We start from the raw sequence: 19415 nt of genomic DNA, 5'->3' as shown, positions 1-19415 counted from the left end.
ATTATGTCGAGTCCGCGATGCACCTTCCTCACCGTCTCTCTCTCCCCCAGTCACCCCTTGCAACCCCCTTGCATCTCGCAGCATCGTAAAAGTTCCGTCTCATAAAGAAACTCGCATTCGCCCTGGGAAGAACTTTATCAAATATTCTTCTTCGCAGAGGCACCGTAACTTCGTGCGCACGCGGAATTAGGATGCTTCAACAATTCCTCATGTTCCCCAATTAAAGCCCTCCGCGGAGCGTTGTTAATTAGCCGGAACAATTTCGCTGCGATCGAGGCGAAAGAAAAACAACGTTCCTGGCCGTTCTTCCTTATTCTTAAAATACCATTTGATTTTGCCAGGTTTCGGTTTAATTTTCCATATTATCTTTAACGAAAGAGGGATTCTATATTCGGAATCGGATTTTGTTGGATTAAATGTAGATACTCGAGCATATTCGATATCAGCTACAATAATTATTGCAGTTCGCGTACCGGTATTCAAGTATTGAAGACGACTTGCTACATGTACTGTAAATCAAAAATTCATTTAAATCCTTCTATTATTTGATCACTTGGATTCACTTTTTATTCACTTCAGAAGGACCAACAGGAATTATATTCGCTAGCAAATATTTCATTACTCGCTCAGTTCTTCCTATTCAATAATGGAATAGAAGCTCCACATTTGTTCAACTGAAATTCAAAGGACTCCATTCTTTTCAGAATAACCTCTTCCGGTTGCCTGATTTTCTCTCCACCGTTTATCACGGAAACTTCGATCGAGTGCAAGTGCCTGTCGTACCTTTCAATCAAAGCTCGTGAAAATCGTATCGAAGGGTTCGTTTCACTCGAATAATTCAGTCGGTTAGGTAAATCTAATTTCTTCGGACGAATTGATTGAATTACGTCGCTCGAAATTTTTTCCCCATCCTCCGACCGCTGCGATGGAAAATCTATTTTCCGCGTTATTAGAGTGGTCGACTTGATCGAAACCGGCTAGCGGGCTCCGGTGCATTCCCCGGTCGCTTCCCTACGCGTTAGAAAACGTGGCTCGTACCCCGATTGCAAGCTAATCCATTTGCGTTGATTATTTCAGAGCGCGTTTTCGATGCATCCGCAAAATTTCAAGGAAAATCCGAACGCGGATTCTACGGTGATCTTGAGCGGGCCTGGGAACGTGAAACACCGTAAAGAGAAACACCTTACCGCGATACAGTGGCAGGTGAGTGCCTAAACATCTTCTGACGTGCCTGTATGTATAATACGTACTGAATTGTCTGAGTGAGTGTGTCTGGTGAGAATGAAAAATGCATAAAGTGAATTCGGTTGAACGAGATAAAGAAATGAGGAAGCGGTCTTGCTCAGAAAAATTGGTCAGTCGTTGATTGAACATTTATTTAATACATCTAATACGTTTTGTTAAATATACGATTCGTTTATATCATTGATAATTCCATCCACTGCTTGAACGCGAATCATCCGCAATATTTACTTCGAAACGATAGCACAATAAATGATTCGAAATGATAGCACGATAAAAAATTGCAAAATCCTGATCTTTACTTTTTCCTTCGCAATTGCGACCAATACCAATTTTCAAAAAAATTATTCACACATTAGCTAGTAAACTAATCCTTCTAACGTCTCAGAATAGCTCAAGCTGTTTCAGTCCAATTTTGAAAAAGTCATTGGTTTTTAAAAAGTTTTGTAAACCCACTGTATACAAACATTGAATATAGAAACTTTGAAAAGGCGAACTGATTGAATAATCAAAATCTAGACTGTTTCGATTGAGCACCGTTTAAATTCGTAACGTTGATGGTCCTTGCCGGTTGGATCGGTTCGAGATGGTCCTTGAATCTATTTGACGTACAGGAAGTACTGCCATTTTAGTTGAATAAAAGTTCGACTCGAAATATTGATTGAATTTCTGATCAGGTCGGCTGCGACGGCCACTTATGGAGCCATCAGACGGATTTGGTGAGACGATTGCGTAAGCAAGCGAAGGACGGCACATTGGCGGAGGTGATGCAGCTTCCGGTGCTGATGTGGCGCGTGAAAACAGAATCGAGTTCCTTATTGAGGAACCGAAGGGAAACCGGCTCCGGAGACTATGATCCAGACGATGGCTATGACGAAAACAACTACGATGAGGAATACGACGAGGAATACGACGAGAAGGGTGATGACGGTGATGACTTGCATCTACAGCCGACTATCGTGCCGGATACAGAACATCCTCACAGGCACCACCATGGCGAGGAGGGCATTGACTGGAATGTAAGTGTCTTTACCGAGAAGAAACACTGGAAATCGTTCAAACTGAATATTAACCCCTTTACTGTCCTACCGTTGAGAAGCTAGTTCTTGAACAGACACTAATTTTTCATAAAATCGATCGTTCTTGCCTGCTTATGTCAACAGATTTCGAGTAATTCTTTAAATACAGATTGTACAGTACACATAAAGTAGTCCAAGTCAAAATTGAAAAAAGAAGAGTATCACATTATTTGAAACTGAATCAATTCAATGTAATTTTCACGATATTGTGAACAATGAACCGTTAGATAGTGCTTGTTATTTCAACATTGAATGTAGACTACGGATGTTTATGTAACTCCCAATTTTTATAGACAAATTTGAAGAAAGTGGAATGGAATAAAATCCTATTCTTCGTGGAAACAGCATTTGTGGGTCTAAAACGAATAAAAATCGTACTAAATTATATATAAAATTAGCCATAAATGCATAAACATCCGCACTCCAATTATATGGTATTCATTTAGTGTTGATATCCTTTTCCTTCGAATATCTGGACACAAGAAATACATGACTTTTTAGAATAACGAGTAATCGATGTTAGTTCGTGTCAAACGCGGTGAAATATTACCGAAGAATAACATGTAACATTTGTTCGTTTAGAGCAAAGACATCGACGACGTGATAACATCGGTGAACCAGCCGAACACGTTGGGTAGCGCGTCGAACAGAAGCTTGGCGGAGATCGACACTGTAAGTATCGCGGCAAGAATTGAAACGGTGTGCGTCGTCACATCGGTTACATCGTGTTCGTGAATACAGGAGATTCACGCGATCGTCTAGCGATAACCGGCTTTCGTCGAAAGTTCTCATTTCTGTCCTTCCATTCTCGCCACCGCCAATCGCTTTGAGGGAATCGTTGCGCTTCGGATACTTAGTGTCCTAGCTGTGGGTACTGCGTGTTTTAATGCCGGCCTGTTGTTGTGTTTTCCGCGCCGTTTTAGACGGCACAATATCGATCGATGTATAGAAGAGAGAGGCAGGCGGACGCGCCCTCCCTCTCTACCTTATAGAAAAAAAACGAAAGTCCGAGAGACCAAATATATATGATACATATATAGACAGTAATCCCGCGATCTAAGTAAGCGCGACGGAGCTTTGCGATCTAACTAAGCCAGTTCACCTACCCCAAGAAGCTCGAGCTGCTTCGGTTGCCGAGAACGACTACCAAATTCAATTACAAAACTTCTTTTTGTTTTTCATTATTTTTCTGTGGGACGTATTTAGTAGTTTAACACCAGGTTTAATCTAATATCCTTAACACTAAACCTACCGACCATCGGTAGTGGTTGATCTGTATAGTATTATAAAAATATCAAGGAACAGATAGATCGCAGGATTACTGTACTACCATTCTATACTCCTAACTATCACTTACTGCCACTGACTTACCACCACTACCACCGATTATATCGTATCTTCCTCCACTTCGCTCTCTCACCTATCATTATTGTAACTAACCAAGTTTTTCGTGCCGTACAACGCATCTACTAACGATTTCGCAGACAACAACCACTGACCTCACATCACCACCATCATCAACAACCCCGACAACAAGTACCACCACAACAACAACATCAACCACCACGACGACTACCTCAACAACAACAACCCCAACTACAACCACCCAACAACCACCGACGACGGCAATTAGTAGTACAACTAGCACAACAACGAGTACAACAACAGCAGATACAACAACAGCTAGCATCATGGTACCAACTACTGTTCCAACGACCACCGAATCGTCGAGACCGGAAACGACCACCATCGAGACGACCACGGAGAACGTCAGGCGATCGGAGAACGAATCCGTGAACACCTCGTCTCCCATTAACCCAGAAACCACAATCCTACCCTCGGTAATCCCACATTCTAGCACGAGCGGAACCGCTACGACCACCATAGAGAAAACGGACACGGATCTCAACGGTGGTACTGTTAATGTCACCACGGAGGAGGTAATGCTTCAATGCTTCCAGCTTCTCATTTGTATTATAGTCCATGCTGCCGCCATTATAGCCGCGATTACGACGAGTCTCTCGCTTCGCCAACCGGTTAGATGTCGTCGCGAATCCCGAAACCATCCACGTAGACTTAGCGAAGAATCGTGCGCCGAGCTTCTGCTTCTTCCGTACGCGTGCTTCCTTTCGTTGTTCGTCTCGGTGCGTTCCGAATTTCTGGACAGATCTCGAGATCATGCTCGGTGTCAGCGCTGCCTAGCGTTTATCTTGCTAACAGCGCGGCGGCGGGTCTATGAGAAAAATGGAAGTGAACGAATTGCACTGTGTTTTGTACAGAATAGCAAGATTGAATCAATGAAAACATTTTTTTCAAAAGATTCTTACGTGTACGACCCAGTGTCGTCAGAAAGTGACCAAACCAGCACTCGAGGGGAATACAAGGTACCCCCTCTCCGATGACCAGAGTATAGTAATATGTGACACGTTGCGCGTGCGCGGCGCTCATCTGGCGACAGTGGACTGGACTGGTCATCAGAGAGGGGGTACTTGATTCCCCTCGATTGCTGGCGACCTGGCGACACTGGAACGACCTAACACAGGAGTAAGAGGACTGTCTGTAGGATTAAATGAGACAACTGCAGAGTATTATATTATAAAATATTAAAAGGTTCGCAATCCCAAAACTATCCGCAATCTGTTCGCAAACAGCCTACCGTACAAATGAATTCCTCCAAAGAAAGAATATTCCGAAATAAGGAGGAGAAGCGACAGGACACACGATTCTTGGTGCATCCTTGTGACCTTGAATTCTTGCTGCCGTATAGATCACAATTCCCATATCGGTGTCCATCGATATATTCAACATATATTCCCATTTCTAAGATGTCTTCTTTCTGCCTCCAGCCAACGGAGCAACCGTCAGAGTCTTCGACGAGACAGACCGTATTCCTAGCACCGAGCACAGTACCCGCTAGCATCGTCACATCCACTACCACCCCAGCCAGTACTCTGTTACCAATGGTTACAAACACTACCACACCACCAACAACGACGACAACAGAAGTACGAATACCGCCAGACACCACAACCACTACAACAACTACTACCATGGCACCGACAACTACTAGCACTACTACTACTACAACCACTACCCCATCTACGACTACACCTACCACGCCAGCGACGACCAGAGCTACTACCGAACCACCCAGAGTTAATACGGAAACCATAGAATACGCTCAGCACAACTTCCCACCCAGGCAGGATAGGAGATTGAAGAAGATTCCAGTGACTGCTGGCAAACCGTTGAGCTACATTATACCACCCAATACGTTCACTGATTTAGAAGATGGTGATACCAGAAACTTAAGACTGAGCCTGTACCTTCAGGGTGCGCCATTGAAGAGGTTGCACTGGCTGCAGTTCAATCCGAAAACTCAGGAGGTCTATGGATTGTAAGTGGTTCTTTTTCTTCGAAGAATTCTTAACAGAGAACTTCTGAGTTTTTTGTTGATTGCTTCTTAAACTGTACCGTTTTTAGACCACTGGAGAATGACATCTCCACTTGGACCTACGATCTGGTTGCTTCAGACAGCGAGGGACTGAACGTGACTGATCGTTTGGACATTCACGTGCAACAACACAAATTGAGTCGCAGCGTTAATCACGAATTCAGTATCTATCTTAGGATCGATAAACGCACGGAATTCCCTACTGAAGTGGATTGGGAGCTGAAGGTATGTTTGTTTAAACAGTTTGGTTTCGGCTGTTGTGATATCTATTGTACATCACTTTTTGACACCAGTCAAAATACACCAGAATTTCTCTACACGACAAACGAAATTACTTTCCGAACGACCTAATAAATAATCACTATAGCAGCCAAAGTAATTTTAGTCATTCATAGCGAAAGTTTGAAATTATTTCAAATACCATAAATTTGAAATGTCGTCTCAAAACAATTATCTCAAATAGAAATTATCAAAATAAAAAATGTTTGCATTGATTGCAAGACATAGGAGCCAAATCAAACTTTCTTCCTTCTTTCAATTATCTTATTAAGGCGAAACTAATACACTGGTGTTCTTAAATCTTTTTAATAAGTCCACTGCTTTAAATTGTACGTGCCCATTTTTGTCATAAGTGCATGAAATCCGCAGTCTAATTATCACGTCCGATTTCAGGTGATTCGAAGTATAGCTGAGCTGTACGGCGACAGCGACACCAGACATATCACTGTTCGATTGGTTGACATCCTCAACGATCAAGCTACCTTCACCTGGACGAACGACAGCCTGCCAAGAAGCAGCGACTGCCCCAGAGAGTACATCAATGATCTGTTAAATGTAAGCATCTTGTTCTTATTATAATGAAAACATGAACGAACTAATTCTGATAATGTATTTCCTGTTCAGGTCCTCGTTGATAAGAACGGCGATCCCAGCGCTGCGCTGAGAAACGTGCTGCTCCCTGAAATCAGAGTGAAACGAGTGGTGCATCAAGGTATTGGCCAGTGCGAAGACATGAACCAACCGCAGCCGCCTAAAGTTTCCACCCAAGAGCCTAAGTCGAACTTCCCACCCATGTCCAGAAATCAAGTGGATCTTGTCAATGCTACTGTTGGTCAACTGCTCGTGTTCAAAGTGCCAGAAGTAAGTTCATCGTTTTAAAATGTTCTATAAAATGTGTCTCTTTAATGAAATATTCAAAAAACATTTTAGCAGAAGAAATTCATGAGAATGCCCGATAAAAAGTAGTCTAAAGCATGTTTGTTCGTGTTAGAATTTTCCACAATAATATTCGCCTCAATCTAAAGGACGTAGATTAAAACGATAATTCTTCCAGGACACCTTCTACGATCTCGAAGACGGTTCCGCCCGAAACCTGCGAATGTCTCTGCTGACTATCGGGCGCACGCCTATACCAGCCCACGAGTGGTTGCAGTTCGACAGCAAGAATCAAGAGTTTTATGGTGTTCCGATGCGCAGTGACGTAGGACGCAAAGAGTACCAGCTAGTCGTTACCGACAAGGATGACGCTAGTACCACAGATGGCCTGGTGGTAGTGGTCCACCCGGCCCCGATGATGCATCAAACGGTGGAGTTCTCGATGACCTTGGACATCCCGTACGACTCGTTCGCGCACTCTGCTCTACAGAAGCGTAACTTCATCGAGAAGTTGCGCGACCTGTATCAAGACAGAGATACCAGTTCCATTTCCTTGCATAGTATATCTAACGGAAGCACAGTGATCACATGGCACAACAGAACTCTTCCCACTTCGTATTGCGCCCACGACGAGGTGAGCAGATTACGATCAGTGCTGGTCAAGAGCGACAACGATCGTCGATCTGTGACCGACGAAGTCCTAGAAGTGATGGGCTCTAAGTTCCCCGTAAAACAAATTACGGTGATTCCCATGGGGATCTGTCTTGGTGAACTAACTGACGTTCATTCGCCGGATAACTATGTTCCACCAATCGACGATTCCACCTCGGTTGGAACGTTCCACGATGACTACCTCATTACGTTCGTTCTGCCTGCTATCATCATCGCAGCAATGCTCATCCTAGCTGGTATCATTGCCTGCGTATTGTACAGACGAAGGAGAAGCGGGAAAATGAGCGTCAGCGAACAGGACGACGAAAGACAGAGCTTCCGCAGCAAGGGAATCCCTGTGATCTTCCAGGACGAGCTGGACGAGAAACCTGATCCAGGTAAATACAGTATGTTGACTTCGATTGATTTCTGTTAACCCATTTGTGTCCAAACTTCTGTTCTTCGCGACAACTATATGTCCTTCCGACGAATTGGAAGCTTTCTTACGTATCAATGTCAGCAGGTCTTGAAAACTTTCGCTTCAGTGACTTTCTTTGTTTATTGTCCAGTTTAAGTGAAATGATCTTACTAGATAAATATCGGGAGCTATAAAAAAATACGTGTCAAATATTTCTTGTTAGTCGCGAGCTAGTTCTTTGAGAAATATTCCACACATGCTGTTTTCATCGACCATCGTCCACATTGAAGCGATGAATCTTCATATTTTACATGTAAAAACCTTTTTTTGGTAACGTACCTTGTTCACTGTCCATTGTAAATGCAAGTATACTCACATTTCACAATACAACTATGATCATGGCAAAAGAATCGTAAACCACGACCAAGATCTCTTCGAAAGCATCTAGTTCATAATTGTAAGAACTTCTACATCGGTTACAAGTGGGTTATTATTTAATGCAGCGTTTAAATGGACTGTTATTAATGTTGATTTCGTATGTGTGACAGGTAACAAGTCGCCGGTGATTCTAAAGGAAGAGAAACCGCCCCTGCCGCCGCCGGAGTACCAGAAAACAGAGGACGGAGCGGACGTGCCTATGTTACCAAAAGAGAATTCGGAGGAGCCTTATCAACCACCGCCGCCATTCGCCACGAACCGCGATACTAATCGTCAAAACCGGCCGAAGCCGACCCCCACGTACAGAAAACCGCCCCCATACGTGCCCCCCTAACAAAATACAGTCCACTCCCCCACGCGCAAGTATATGCTAGCGATGCTCGGAGACTCCCCAATACACACGCAAAACCAAAATAATTATCAGAAGAAACCTCAGACTGCCGGTGACGTCGACGGTTGTGGATCTCTGAACGTATACAGCAATTTGTAAAGCTTTTTCGTTCGTCCGGTAAACGATCCGGTCCACGTAGGGACATTCGTTGGCGAGAAACAAAAAAAAAAGAATATCGCGCGTGCACTTTTTACTTACATTTATCGTAATAATGTATACAACGCATACACACGAACACACATATACATATGCAGAGACACGCTCGATCGTCGCTGTATTTAACGGAGACTCGACTGGGTCCTCGATGTATGTTTTTCTTCTTTTTTTTTTAATTTTGATATATGTATATTTACCGTTTTCGTTGTTCTTTTCAAAACCGATGTACTTCACCGAACCGTCGATATTTCACGGGAAATTTTTCTAGGGAGTATGGGATACAAATCACGCGTTGCCTTTCGTAACGAATTCAAACCGTAGACGAGACGAAGGATTCACTGCTCCGACTCCGGGATTAAGCGAATTTAGATTTTAGGTTTTACTGGATAGAACAGACATCGATTACGGCGAGGTTGTTCACTACTTTCGGGGGCAGCAACGATACTCGTTCAATATTTCAGTAATCAGTGCCATTTTTGTAAGCAATAAGAGTATCGTGCTGTGAATGCTGCCGATCGGACAGCATTCACGCGGTTACTTAAACTGTTATACGGTCTCCAAGTATCAATGACTATCGACTTAACGAATCTTCTCATCGTACAACGTACCTACAACGTGTAAACACTGCCAGGATGATTAAAGATGAAGAGAGAGAGAGGAAAGAAAACGAAAGAAAGGGAGAAAGAGAATCGATTGGTTGTCGGGTGACGCAGTTTTCTTTTTCTTTCTCACCGCTTAGATGACAAGATCGATGCCGAAGAACGGAGTTCGATCGAAACTGAAGCATCCGACGATCGGTTTTTCGTTTAAAGAGATTAACGTGTTAGAAAGAGAAAGAGAAACTGAGGATTTTATGAAAGAAAAGATAAGAGAGAGAAAACGGGGGGTAGAAAACGAGGAAAAAAAAAGAAGAAAACTTAATCGACTATATCTGTTCGCGCGATGCCATTGCAGAGTGACAGCAAGAAAAAAATGCTTCCATTGGCACTGTAGGCCATGCAGAATGAAAAAATGAAAAACTAACGATAACAAATATATATATAAATATGTATATTACCTAATTGTCGTTCGATAGAGAGTCTGCAGTCACTTAGGTCAATGTTGTTCATACGCTGCCAGACCCGTGTTACAGCATTTAATTTCTTCTCATCTTATATTCCGTTTCTTTTTACTGCACACTTGTACAGAGAGAAAGAGAGAGAGAGCGAGAGAGAGGAAGACGCGGAGGCAGGATTGCTTTCTGTTCGTTTCTTTTTTAATTTTTACGCACAATCTTATTTTTTTGTAACAACTCGTGGCTATTGCCAGCAAGAATTTTCTATTCGGCTGTCGTTTTTCTAAGAGCCTTCTGTAAACGAATCGGCAGAAATTGAACGCTGTGTTTCAACTAGAGATCCCTGTTTCGCGTGTGTTTAAATACACAAACTGCATTTGAATTCGTAAAAATGATGTTTATATTTATTGTTGCACGAACAACCACGGAATCTGTAAAACTATAGTCTCGATACAGAAATTGATGTCAAAGTTCTAAAAATTCTATAAATGAAAATGATAATGGACGTGTATTTAAACGCAGAACCACGATCTCTGATTTCAGCCTGTTCGCGGAAGAGAGTTGTCATGTTTAATTAATTTAAACTTCGCATAGTTACCAAGCCAAAAGATACTTATTTAAAAGAAAGAGAAAAAAAGAACGAAACAAAAGAGGAGAGGGGGGTAGAGGAGAAAGCGAGGAACAAAACAGAGGGGCTAGGAGGCGGATAAAAGATTAACAAGAACCCATTTAATTGATAAGGTGTACATGAAGCGCGAGCTGTAATCCTTTTTGCGCGGGGCGCACACATATTCTACACGGTTTTATAACATGATTTTGTATAATCTCTCCGAACCGCTCTGTTCGCAAAGGTCCTTCTTATGTAATTCGAATGTGGAAGTATGTTTTCTGGGCTCGATACGGGTATGCACGCCGTTTCTTAACATACCTCGATAGTTTCCTGATATTTTTTTGAGAAGAAGGGAAAACACGAGATGGCGGGACGACAGAAAATAGAAACGATAAATCTGTGGGGGCAGGGAGGGTTTTTTCGCTTTCGAATGGAGAAGATGGAAAAAAGAGCAAATGAAAATATATCTTGCACCTCGAATTTGAAGGCTCCGTTCACATCCGCTTCGCGAGGAACAGGTAGTTGACGAATCTGCAAATTTGGGGTAACTCCTATATAAACTCGTGTGAATGATGATATGCTGATGCTGATGATGATGACGATGATTAATTGTGTATGTAGAATGATAAACGGATGTTTCGTATGCAAGCTAAATTACAATATAATATATATTACTATTAATTCACGTCTTTGTAATGTAGAAGGTTTAAGTATATTTACGCGACTACTGGAATCCTTTTTCATCGCGACTTGTTTATCGCAGAGGGAGCCGAACGGAAGAGAACACGATCATATGAATTGAAAGCGTTACGTTCACCTGGGAGAAGTTGCGCGGTGAGGCGTGACGAAACGTTCGATCATCGTTTTCTTCACGTATCATCCCTTTTCAAAATTAATTACGGACAAACGAAACCCTGTTCGCTTCACGAGTGGCATATTTTTAGGGTACAAGTCCTCAAACTTCATCAGTTTCATATCGATAAAAATCAGATCACTGCGGATCTTCATGCAAAATAAAAAATGTCTGCATTGATCGCTGGACACAGGAGCCGAACAAAAATTCGATTCTTCTTTTAATCATCCAATCAAGCTGAAACTGATACATCGATGTCCTTAAATATTTTGAACATGTCCAAATCCGCAGTCTAATTATGATACAACTGCGCTCTACGTACTTACATGGTACTTCTCGAAAAATTTACAATTTTCACTTAATCAATTTCAGCGTCTTATTTACATTGATTCTGCGATTGAAACGGTCCGTGTACTTATGTTTCCTGGTTCGCTCGATGAGCATAATCGTCACGCTTCACCCTGCCGGTTCGGCGAGTAGAGGAGCCTCGGAATATTTTCTATTTTTGTATACCATTTTTAGCGTATCTCTTCCGCGAGGAAATTCGAACGGTCACGCTGCGAACAGAGATGTCGGCTGCGCTCGAGCCACCAACTGAGCGTACCTTTTTTTACACAAGCAGCTCGACTCGCAGTCGACCAATCTCTGACTTTTACCTGGCGGAAACGAATCAGGGCCGATCCCTGCGCCGATAAGCGCGCGCTGCGATAAGCAAGGACACCTCATATCATGCTTCTAATCCATATCATCGCTCTTTAAAATCGCGTTGCTCTCAAACGCTGCAATTGTGTTAACTGTGACGAGGAACGTGGAAAAATGCAAGGATACGACGACCTGTGTATGATATAACGTGTACGATAATTAATAAGATTAGGAACACGCGAGAGTGGAGAAAAGGAGGGGTTAGAGGGAACGAATTTCTTTAGAGATGGTTGCCGGGGGTGGGGAACACAGTGTTGTTTTTTTTTAATCTTCGGAGCGATTCGAAAGTATTTTGTACAAAGGAGAACGAAAGGAAAAACTAATTACAAGAGAGAGAGAGAGAGAAAGAGAGGGAGAATGAAGGGATGTATTCGAGTAAAACGAAGGGGGATGAAGTTCCACGATCCAAGGATGGAGGATTCACTAATATGGTGTCGTGTATAGGAATTTCTTGTATACAATAAGAACCACACATAACTGACTGGGATTTTCAAATTATTTTTGTCCGCTGTAGCGCAGCTCTGTGGGACCGGATAAAAGGTGGGAGCTCGTCGCTAAACCAATAAACGTTTCCGGCTCGTCGACGCCGTCGAGCGTCTCGTCGCCGGCGTCGACGACCAACGGAACGAAATACTGAATTAATAACACACGTATACAGATATCTCTTGACAAGTACTACATATTAAACATGTGTAAAGTTAAGGAGTTAATAATAAAGCCATTTTAGGATAATCGCCTTGTGTTGCGTTTATGTGCAGACACAAATTTCACTTTTCAGCCCTGTCAAGGGGAAAGAAGGGGATCCTCATCTTTCTTCGAATTTTATTTATTTTATCGACGACAGTACTAAAGTAGAGACTTGATTAGGTGTCCCGGAATTATTTCAGATGTTTTGAAAGCCGGAAGACATTTTTACAAAATAGTGCATAAGAACGGGTAAAATGTTCGAAATGTAAAGAGAAACGGGAGCATCTTTCGAAAGGGATTCTTTGTCGTTTTCCAGAAGAGAACATTAAAAATTTTCATGTATTGTGCGGGTTATTCCTGAAATTTCATTTTACGTAAAAACAACAACAACAAAAGAAATCGGTTCTTTCACAGAAGTATCCTCTTGACGTAATTAGGTTGTAGATATTACAGGTATTTTGAACTTCAAGATACCTACTTAAAAGCCTTTACGTAAGTACATACACAGAATATTCAGTTTATAAATTGTCTCTTCACAGTGCATTGCATTGCATGCATATCTTCAATTTTTACATACGAGAAGTCATTTTTTAAATTGACGTCTGTGTTTCATTTTAGTATGTACAGGGTGTATAAAAAGTAATGGCCGTCCGTCGTAGGGAGAATCTACACCTCCGGGTCGCTGGACATTTGTAAGAGAAACTTCTCGCAAAATTCTTTATAACAAAGAAAATTGTTGTTAAAATTGTTTTTTAAAGAAAGACGCCACAAGTCGCAAACAAATAGTGATGAAAAAAGTAATCGTCACCGTGTCCATTCGAATCATAAATTTGAAGTTGCAAAATGTGAAAGAATACCATCCATTGTTATAAGAATTTTTATCCTGTCTTATAAAATGTTACCGTACCTCACCGTTCCTTCAGCGGATTAGGCGATATACCTGTAAAGGACGTTATAGCAAGCAAAAAACGCATGCGAATCGACAACACGTGCGTCAGACCCATCGAAGCGACGAGCGCACTACCCTTATAAATCACACGTCATTGATGACCGTAAACAATGCCAAAAGGAATTTCTTTGACGGTTTCCCCACTTCTCAACCTAAGGCCATTCCGATATACCCCTGCCCAATTAACAAACACGCAACCTTTCCCACCCTTAACCATTCATTAAAAACCGAGGTGACAACCGCATTACTATTTTCACCGCGGTCGGAGTAACTTCTTCCCGTTCGCTGTCACAATTTCGAAAAGTGTGTTGTACAGTGTCCAGTGATTGTGTAGAAGTGTGGCGAAAATGGCACTTAATCCGACGGGGGAACAGAAGATTCTGAAAAATTGGTAAGTACCTATACTTGACTATACTTATAATGTAGGATTCATATTCTTATGTGTAACAATGGATATAAGGTATTTTTTCATATTTTGCAACTCGAACTTCAAATGATTCGAATGGGCAGGGAGACGATCACTTGGTACGGGCCTAGAGACGACTGTCCCTTTAAATTTCGTTTGCTCGAGGCACGCACACGATTATGTTCTGTCTCATCGACACGGTCGGGTGGACTGTAGTAGTAGGCATTTGTCTATACGTATAATTCTACACAATCAAATTTTGCAAGAACTTTAACAGCTTATATCTCAAAAGCTATTTGTTTGCAATATGTGGTTTCTTTCAAACTTTTTCTCTTCTCGACGAGTAGAAGGTATAGATGTAAAAACAAACTTTGACAACAATTTTCTTTGTTATAAACAATTTTGCGGCAAGTTTACTTTACAAATGTCCACCGATTCAGAGGTGTAGATTCACCCCGAGGTGTAGATAGACCCTGTACATGAAAAATGAAAAATTATTCAAAGTATAGTCGGGAACTCTGACGTGATTGGATATGCTAGTTCCATTAAAAGAGGTTTTCGTCAGGCTAAAATGTAGTTCATTCAGCGCACGCAGGTATCTGCGACGCAATCAGGAATCCGAGGGTGCACCGTCCACTCTGACCGGTTTTCAAGAGGACTCTCATACCATTGCGTTAACGGTAGAAACCAGACGTGCCTGAATGGCAGGACGCTAAATATACGAACATTTCTGAGTGGCGCTTTACTCGTGGTAGGTGTGTAATTACATACTGATCGACCATGCGTTCTGTAAACAGAATTCTGCGAACAGTATGCCTTCTTTTAATAATTTTAACAAGTCGATAACAACGCAGCATACTTAACTTTTGGTTCGATGTCTTCCCAGTTTCGTATTTCTCCCACTGATTTTTATCGTGCATAAAATAAATCATCGTAAAATCCGCATAAAGTCTGGCAATAATTACAGAATTGCAGAAGGTTCTCATCGAAAGAAATGATCATAAAACCCGCAGTCTGGTAATACTTACAGAATTGAAGAAGGTTCTCATTGAATGACCGTGATTTTTTCGTCTCCACTTTATTATTCATAACATATTCTTTCTCTTATCACAGTCGATGCTACGAAATACAAATACAGATTGCTTATCACGTGTTCAACAATAAATACACAGAAACCCCGTTTCAAAATCGCCGTTAGACGCTAAAAACGAGCGCTACAATGGCGCCCGAAGTCGCTTGTCTGTCAAATACAATACATCTAAAGTGTCGAATACAAATTTTAGCGGAGAAAGGGGGAAGTTCGAGAGGATGAGACGTGAGCATGAAGTTTGAGCACGCGTTTAAACTGGTCGTATTAAAAACTGACACTCTCGGTGTTCTGATACGACGAAGGGCCTTTACGGTCACGCGAGTCCACTTCAGTCGGAACCGGGTCAAACAAGATGTAAATGGGGTCCGGTTTTGGTAACTTTTACGGGAGCTCCTCGGTTACAACGAATTTTTGCTGCGTAATCTCTCGTCCATTATTACCTACGTTCATCGGAAATTCCTCTCGTTGGATTTCACTTGAGCATCAATGCAGAAAAGGGCGGAGATAAGTGAGGCTTTGTCCGACACTTTTCGGATGCGATCGTTTCAAAACTAAGACATATGTGCCCATAATTATGAAAATGGTCTAAGTAAAAGTTAAAAAAAAGAATTAATCATTTCATTAAAATTTTTGTTTCGAATAAAACTCAGTTTTTTATTGCTTCGAGTAATTCAGTTAACTTTGAAAATGATCCAAGTCAATTCCCACTTTAAAAACAACATTTTCGCACAAGATTCACGCGAAATTTCACATTCATAATAAACATTCATTAATTAAGACCGATAAAATTCGAAATTAAAGTGTCACATAATATAAAAATATTTCTTATTCAAATGTAATCCTTTAAAAATCTCGAAACGAAAAATATATGACTTTGAACACTTTCGTAATTATGGGCACGTAAGAATTCGAGATCGATTGATGATAATCCAGTTGGCGAAACAGATCTGTATTCCTTTAGAAATAGTGCAAGAACTGTCCGTTCAACTTCGTTTAAAAATCAATCGAGATCGATCGTCGCTCCTCAAACATTTACACATCTATAAATCCGTCGACAAGAGTAGACGTAGTATACAACGATTCAAATAACATTTAGCAAACTCACGAGCTATAAAATACGATTCGAAACAAAGAGAAGTCGTAGGCGTCTTCGTGTTGAAAAGCATTCGGTCAACGAATCGACTCGAGTCTGAACGAGACGAAGTCGGACGCGTTAAATAACAATCGTAATATGCAAAGGAAACTAGATGCTCGTTCGTGACGGGAATCATCATCGTTGGAACATTCGATGATTGCAACGGGTTGCTTCGCACGTTGTTCCAACTCGTCTACATTGGACCATTGACAGATATGACGACGAATTCAGAAGGCACACTGGCGTGCACGATTTGTCGACGACTCTTTCAAGAGGTTTGTCGGAACGGCGTGAATATTTCATATAAAAAACCAAGCTCGCGGAAGAATAGATCAGCTCTTTCAAAGAGAAACGGAGTAGCTTTTTCGCGGAGAAAATTGAGCGATCCTTACCAGGAGATAGAATAAAGCGCCTTTCTTTTGAAGGGTGAAAATAGTTTTCTAGTACAAATGAAGCAGTAATGGAATAGTAGTAAAATAACTAGACTCCAAAGTTTGAGCAACAATTGCAAGGAGCTAAATATAAATTCATATTTTTACCCTAATAATTTTAGTGTCGGAAAGCAATGAACACTCTTTTGAGCATCAATTGCAAGGAGCTAAATATAAATTCATATTTGTCACTCTAATTTTAATTAACTAATATACAGGGTGTCCCAAAATTCGTGAAAATCCCGAAGGGGGTGGTTCCTGAGACCATTTCAAGCGACATTTTCCTTTGCAAAAATGTTATCCGCGGCTTTGTTTAGTAGTTACTAACGAAAAACACGGAAAATGTCGCTTGAAATGGTCTCAGGAACCACCCACTTTCGGGATTTTCACGAATTTTGGGACACCCTGTATTAATACCCTTATCTAGAAATAATCTAAAATTTATATTTGTCACTCCAATTTTAACTAATTAAATAAAAAAACTTGTCGCCAATTTTAAAATTTTAATGTATAGAAACTAATATGTTAATACCCTTATCTAAAAAAATGTATCAGAAATAATCTCCGTCGTCCGACAACCTCGCGAAGTGTCGCAAATAACACGTATTAGCAAATACATATGTGTGTGTGTATATTTATGTATACATATACATAAATAATACCTATACATGAACGTTATAACAATATTGAACGACACTCGTTTCTCGTTGGAAGGTTTCCTTGTTCCTTCGAAAAGGTCAGCCGATAATGGACGGATCTTCTCTGTTTCGATTGAAGAGACACGCATACATCTTTAAAATGTTTCCTACAAAAATTTCAATGTATATCCTGCTTATGTTAACGTTACACGGTACACGATTCGGAGCAGTCTCTTCACCGTTGACTCCACCTTTTCTTACGCTACTACAAACACAATATGAATCTTCTCTACTAATTCGAATGTTCGATTTCACGGATCGGGTCGGTCGCTTTTACGTGACAAGAAAAACGAATGGTCTATCCGAAGAACGATGGAAATAAATTAAGAGCGAGCTCGCTTTCGTAACTGGAAACGACAACCTCACGTCGTAAACATGTTCGCCGGCAATGATTTGTACTCGGAATTTTCATTTTTTTTCTTCTTCTTTTAGCATTGCGAGTTCGTGCGTCTTCCAGTTACGTGGTCAGCGATACGATTTCTGTGCCCTTGGTTCTTCGAAGAAGATTGTTGTAAAAGATGAAAAAACAGCAGAAACATTCTTGTTTCTCCGTGTAACATTTGTTGCGAGCAATTCAGAGTTCGAACTTCAAATTGTATAAAACACGTCGATTCATTCAAACATTATTCTCAACGAGAACCGTCGAGCGATTTTTGGAAAAAGCCACCCACGGAACACTCCGACTTTTTCTTGCATTTTCTTACGTTTCAGAGCGCTTCATCTTTTACGTCGCCGCACAGTGTGGTGGACATTGTCGCAATCTAGCTTCTATTAAATAGCAGCGACTCCGATTGAACATAGTCAAGTAAGGTAATTTTAATATACGTCACTGATTGCATGCAGAAATATTAAATAACTTTATAAATATTTATTTTTTCAGTGGAAAATCCGAATAAAGCCAACGAGGATTAACATTTCTTGGTGGACTACCACACTGTGGGCGATTCCAGGTTAAACAAACACCGAGTTAAACGGGGAAACCGCAGGAAAGCGGTGATGGGAGCGCAGGCCCAATCCGTGAAACCAGTTTCAAGGAATAGTGGGGGGGGGGGGAGTGGCAGCGAATGGGACCGGGATGGCTATAGCCGATTAGGCGCTGCTGTGTGTAGGCACGTTCTCGGTTCGATCTGTAGCGGTCCATGGCGGTGCTCCGACACAGGTTCTCCGGCTAAAATCTAGTCTCTATTTACGTTGAAGCGAAGAAGTAATCCTCTGGTCTGAACTATGGTTAATTGCACTTTGTACTCGAAGCGACGGAATGCACGCGCGTCGGCGAACGGTCGTCCAGGGTTTTAGGCACCGGGGCAAAGGGAGCCGGCTCTCGCCACGTTTTTACTTGACGATCTATTGCACAGGGTGGGACGATCCATCGATTAAAAGGGTACACACTGGAGGAAGAAGGTGACGAGCGAAGGAGTCTTGGTACGAGCTTCCTTCCGGGCGAGTTTCGACTGGCATCGACTGATTCCGAGTTCCTGGCGGCCGACACAGGCCGCAGAACAGCCCAGAATGTGCAAACGACCGCTCGGGAACCGGGAGACGGCACTCAGAAGCTGCCACACTCGCGCAACACGCGATTCCCCAACGGCAACGGCGGACGGAAATTGTTGATTACCTGGAACCAAGAGTAGAGTCGCCGGAATTAGGAAACCGGGCCGTGATTCCGCCGATTTGAAATTCACTAGGGACCGCCACGCCATCGCTAAAAATAACGAAGACGAAACAACGATCGGACACGGCCGGGCTAACTACCCGCGACACAGCCCAGATACCCAGTTCATGTCCGAACGTCCATTTCGAACATCCCCAAGGCACT

The 19415-nt window shown here is 41.9% G+C and overlaps 2 protein-coding genes across 10 annotated transcripts in view; one reads left to right on the top strand and one right to left on the bottom strand.

Moving 5' to 3' along the window:
* LOC143210714 (uncharacterized) overlaps nucleotides 1-12935 on the top strand; it is an 88725-nt gene extending 75790 nt beyond the window's left edge. For 6 of the 9 annotated variants that reach the window (XM_076427834.1, XM_076427837.1, XM_076427835.1 and 3 more), the window contains 10 exons: nucleotides 1078-1203; nucleotides 1920-2261; nucleotides 2904-2993; nucleotides 3806-4261; nucleotides 5168-5718; nucleotides 5805-6000; nucleotides 6448-6609; nucleotides 6679-6915; nucleotides 7109-7988; nucleotides 8548-12935. In XM_076427834.1, the coding sequence (XP_076283949.1) occupies nucleotides 1078-1203; nucleotides 1920-2261; nucleotides 2904-2993; nucleotides 3806-4261; nucleotides 5168-5718; nucleotides 5805-6000; nucleotides 6448-6609; nucleotides 6679-6915; nucleotides 7109-7988; nucleotides 8548-8771 (3264 nt within the window). In that variant the 3' untranslated portion in view covers nucleotides 8772-12935. The remainder of the gene's footprint in view (nucleotides 1-1077; nucleotides 1204-1919; nucleotides 2262-2903; nucleotides 2994-3805; nucleotides 4262-5167; nucleotides 5719-5804; nucleotides 6001-6447; nucleotides 6610-6678; nucleotides 6916-7108; nucleotides 7989-8547) is intronic. The other 3 variants (XM_076427840.1, XM_076427841.1, XM_076427842.1) reach the window with 3 other exon arrangements.
* Cah1 (carbonic anhydrase 1) overlaps nucleotides 9834-19415 on the bottom strand; it is a 48653-nt gene continuing 39071 nt past the window's right edge. The window contains exon 7 of the mRNA XM_076427843.1: nucleotides 9834-19214. Within this exon, the coding sequence (XP_076283958.1) occupies nucleotides 19146-19214 (69 nt within the window). The 3' untranslated portion in view covers nucleotides 9834-19145. The remainder of the gene's footprint in view (nucleotides 19215-19415) is intronic.

This window comes from Lasioglossum baleicum, chromosome 7 (assembly GCF_051020765.1).
Source record: "Lasioglossum baleicum chromosome 7, iyLasBale1, whole genome shotgun sequence".
NCBI classification, from domain to species: domain Eukaryota; kingdom Metazoa; phylum Arthropoda; class Insecta; order Hymenoptera; family Halictidae; genus Lasioglossum; species Lasioglossum baleicum.
This window is presented reverse-complemented; position numbering and strand designations above follow the sequence as displayed.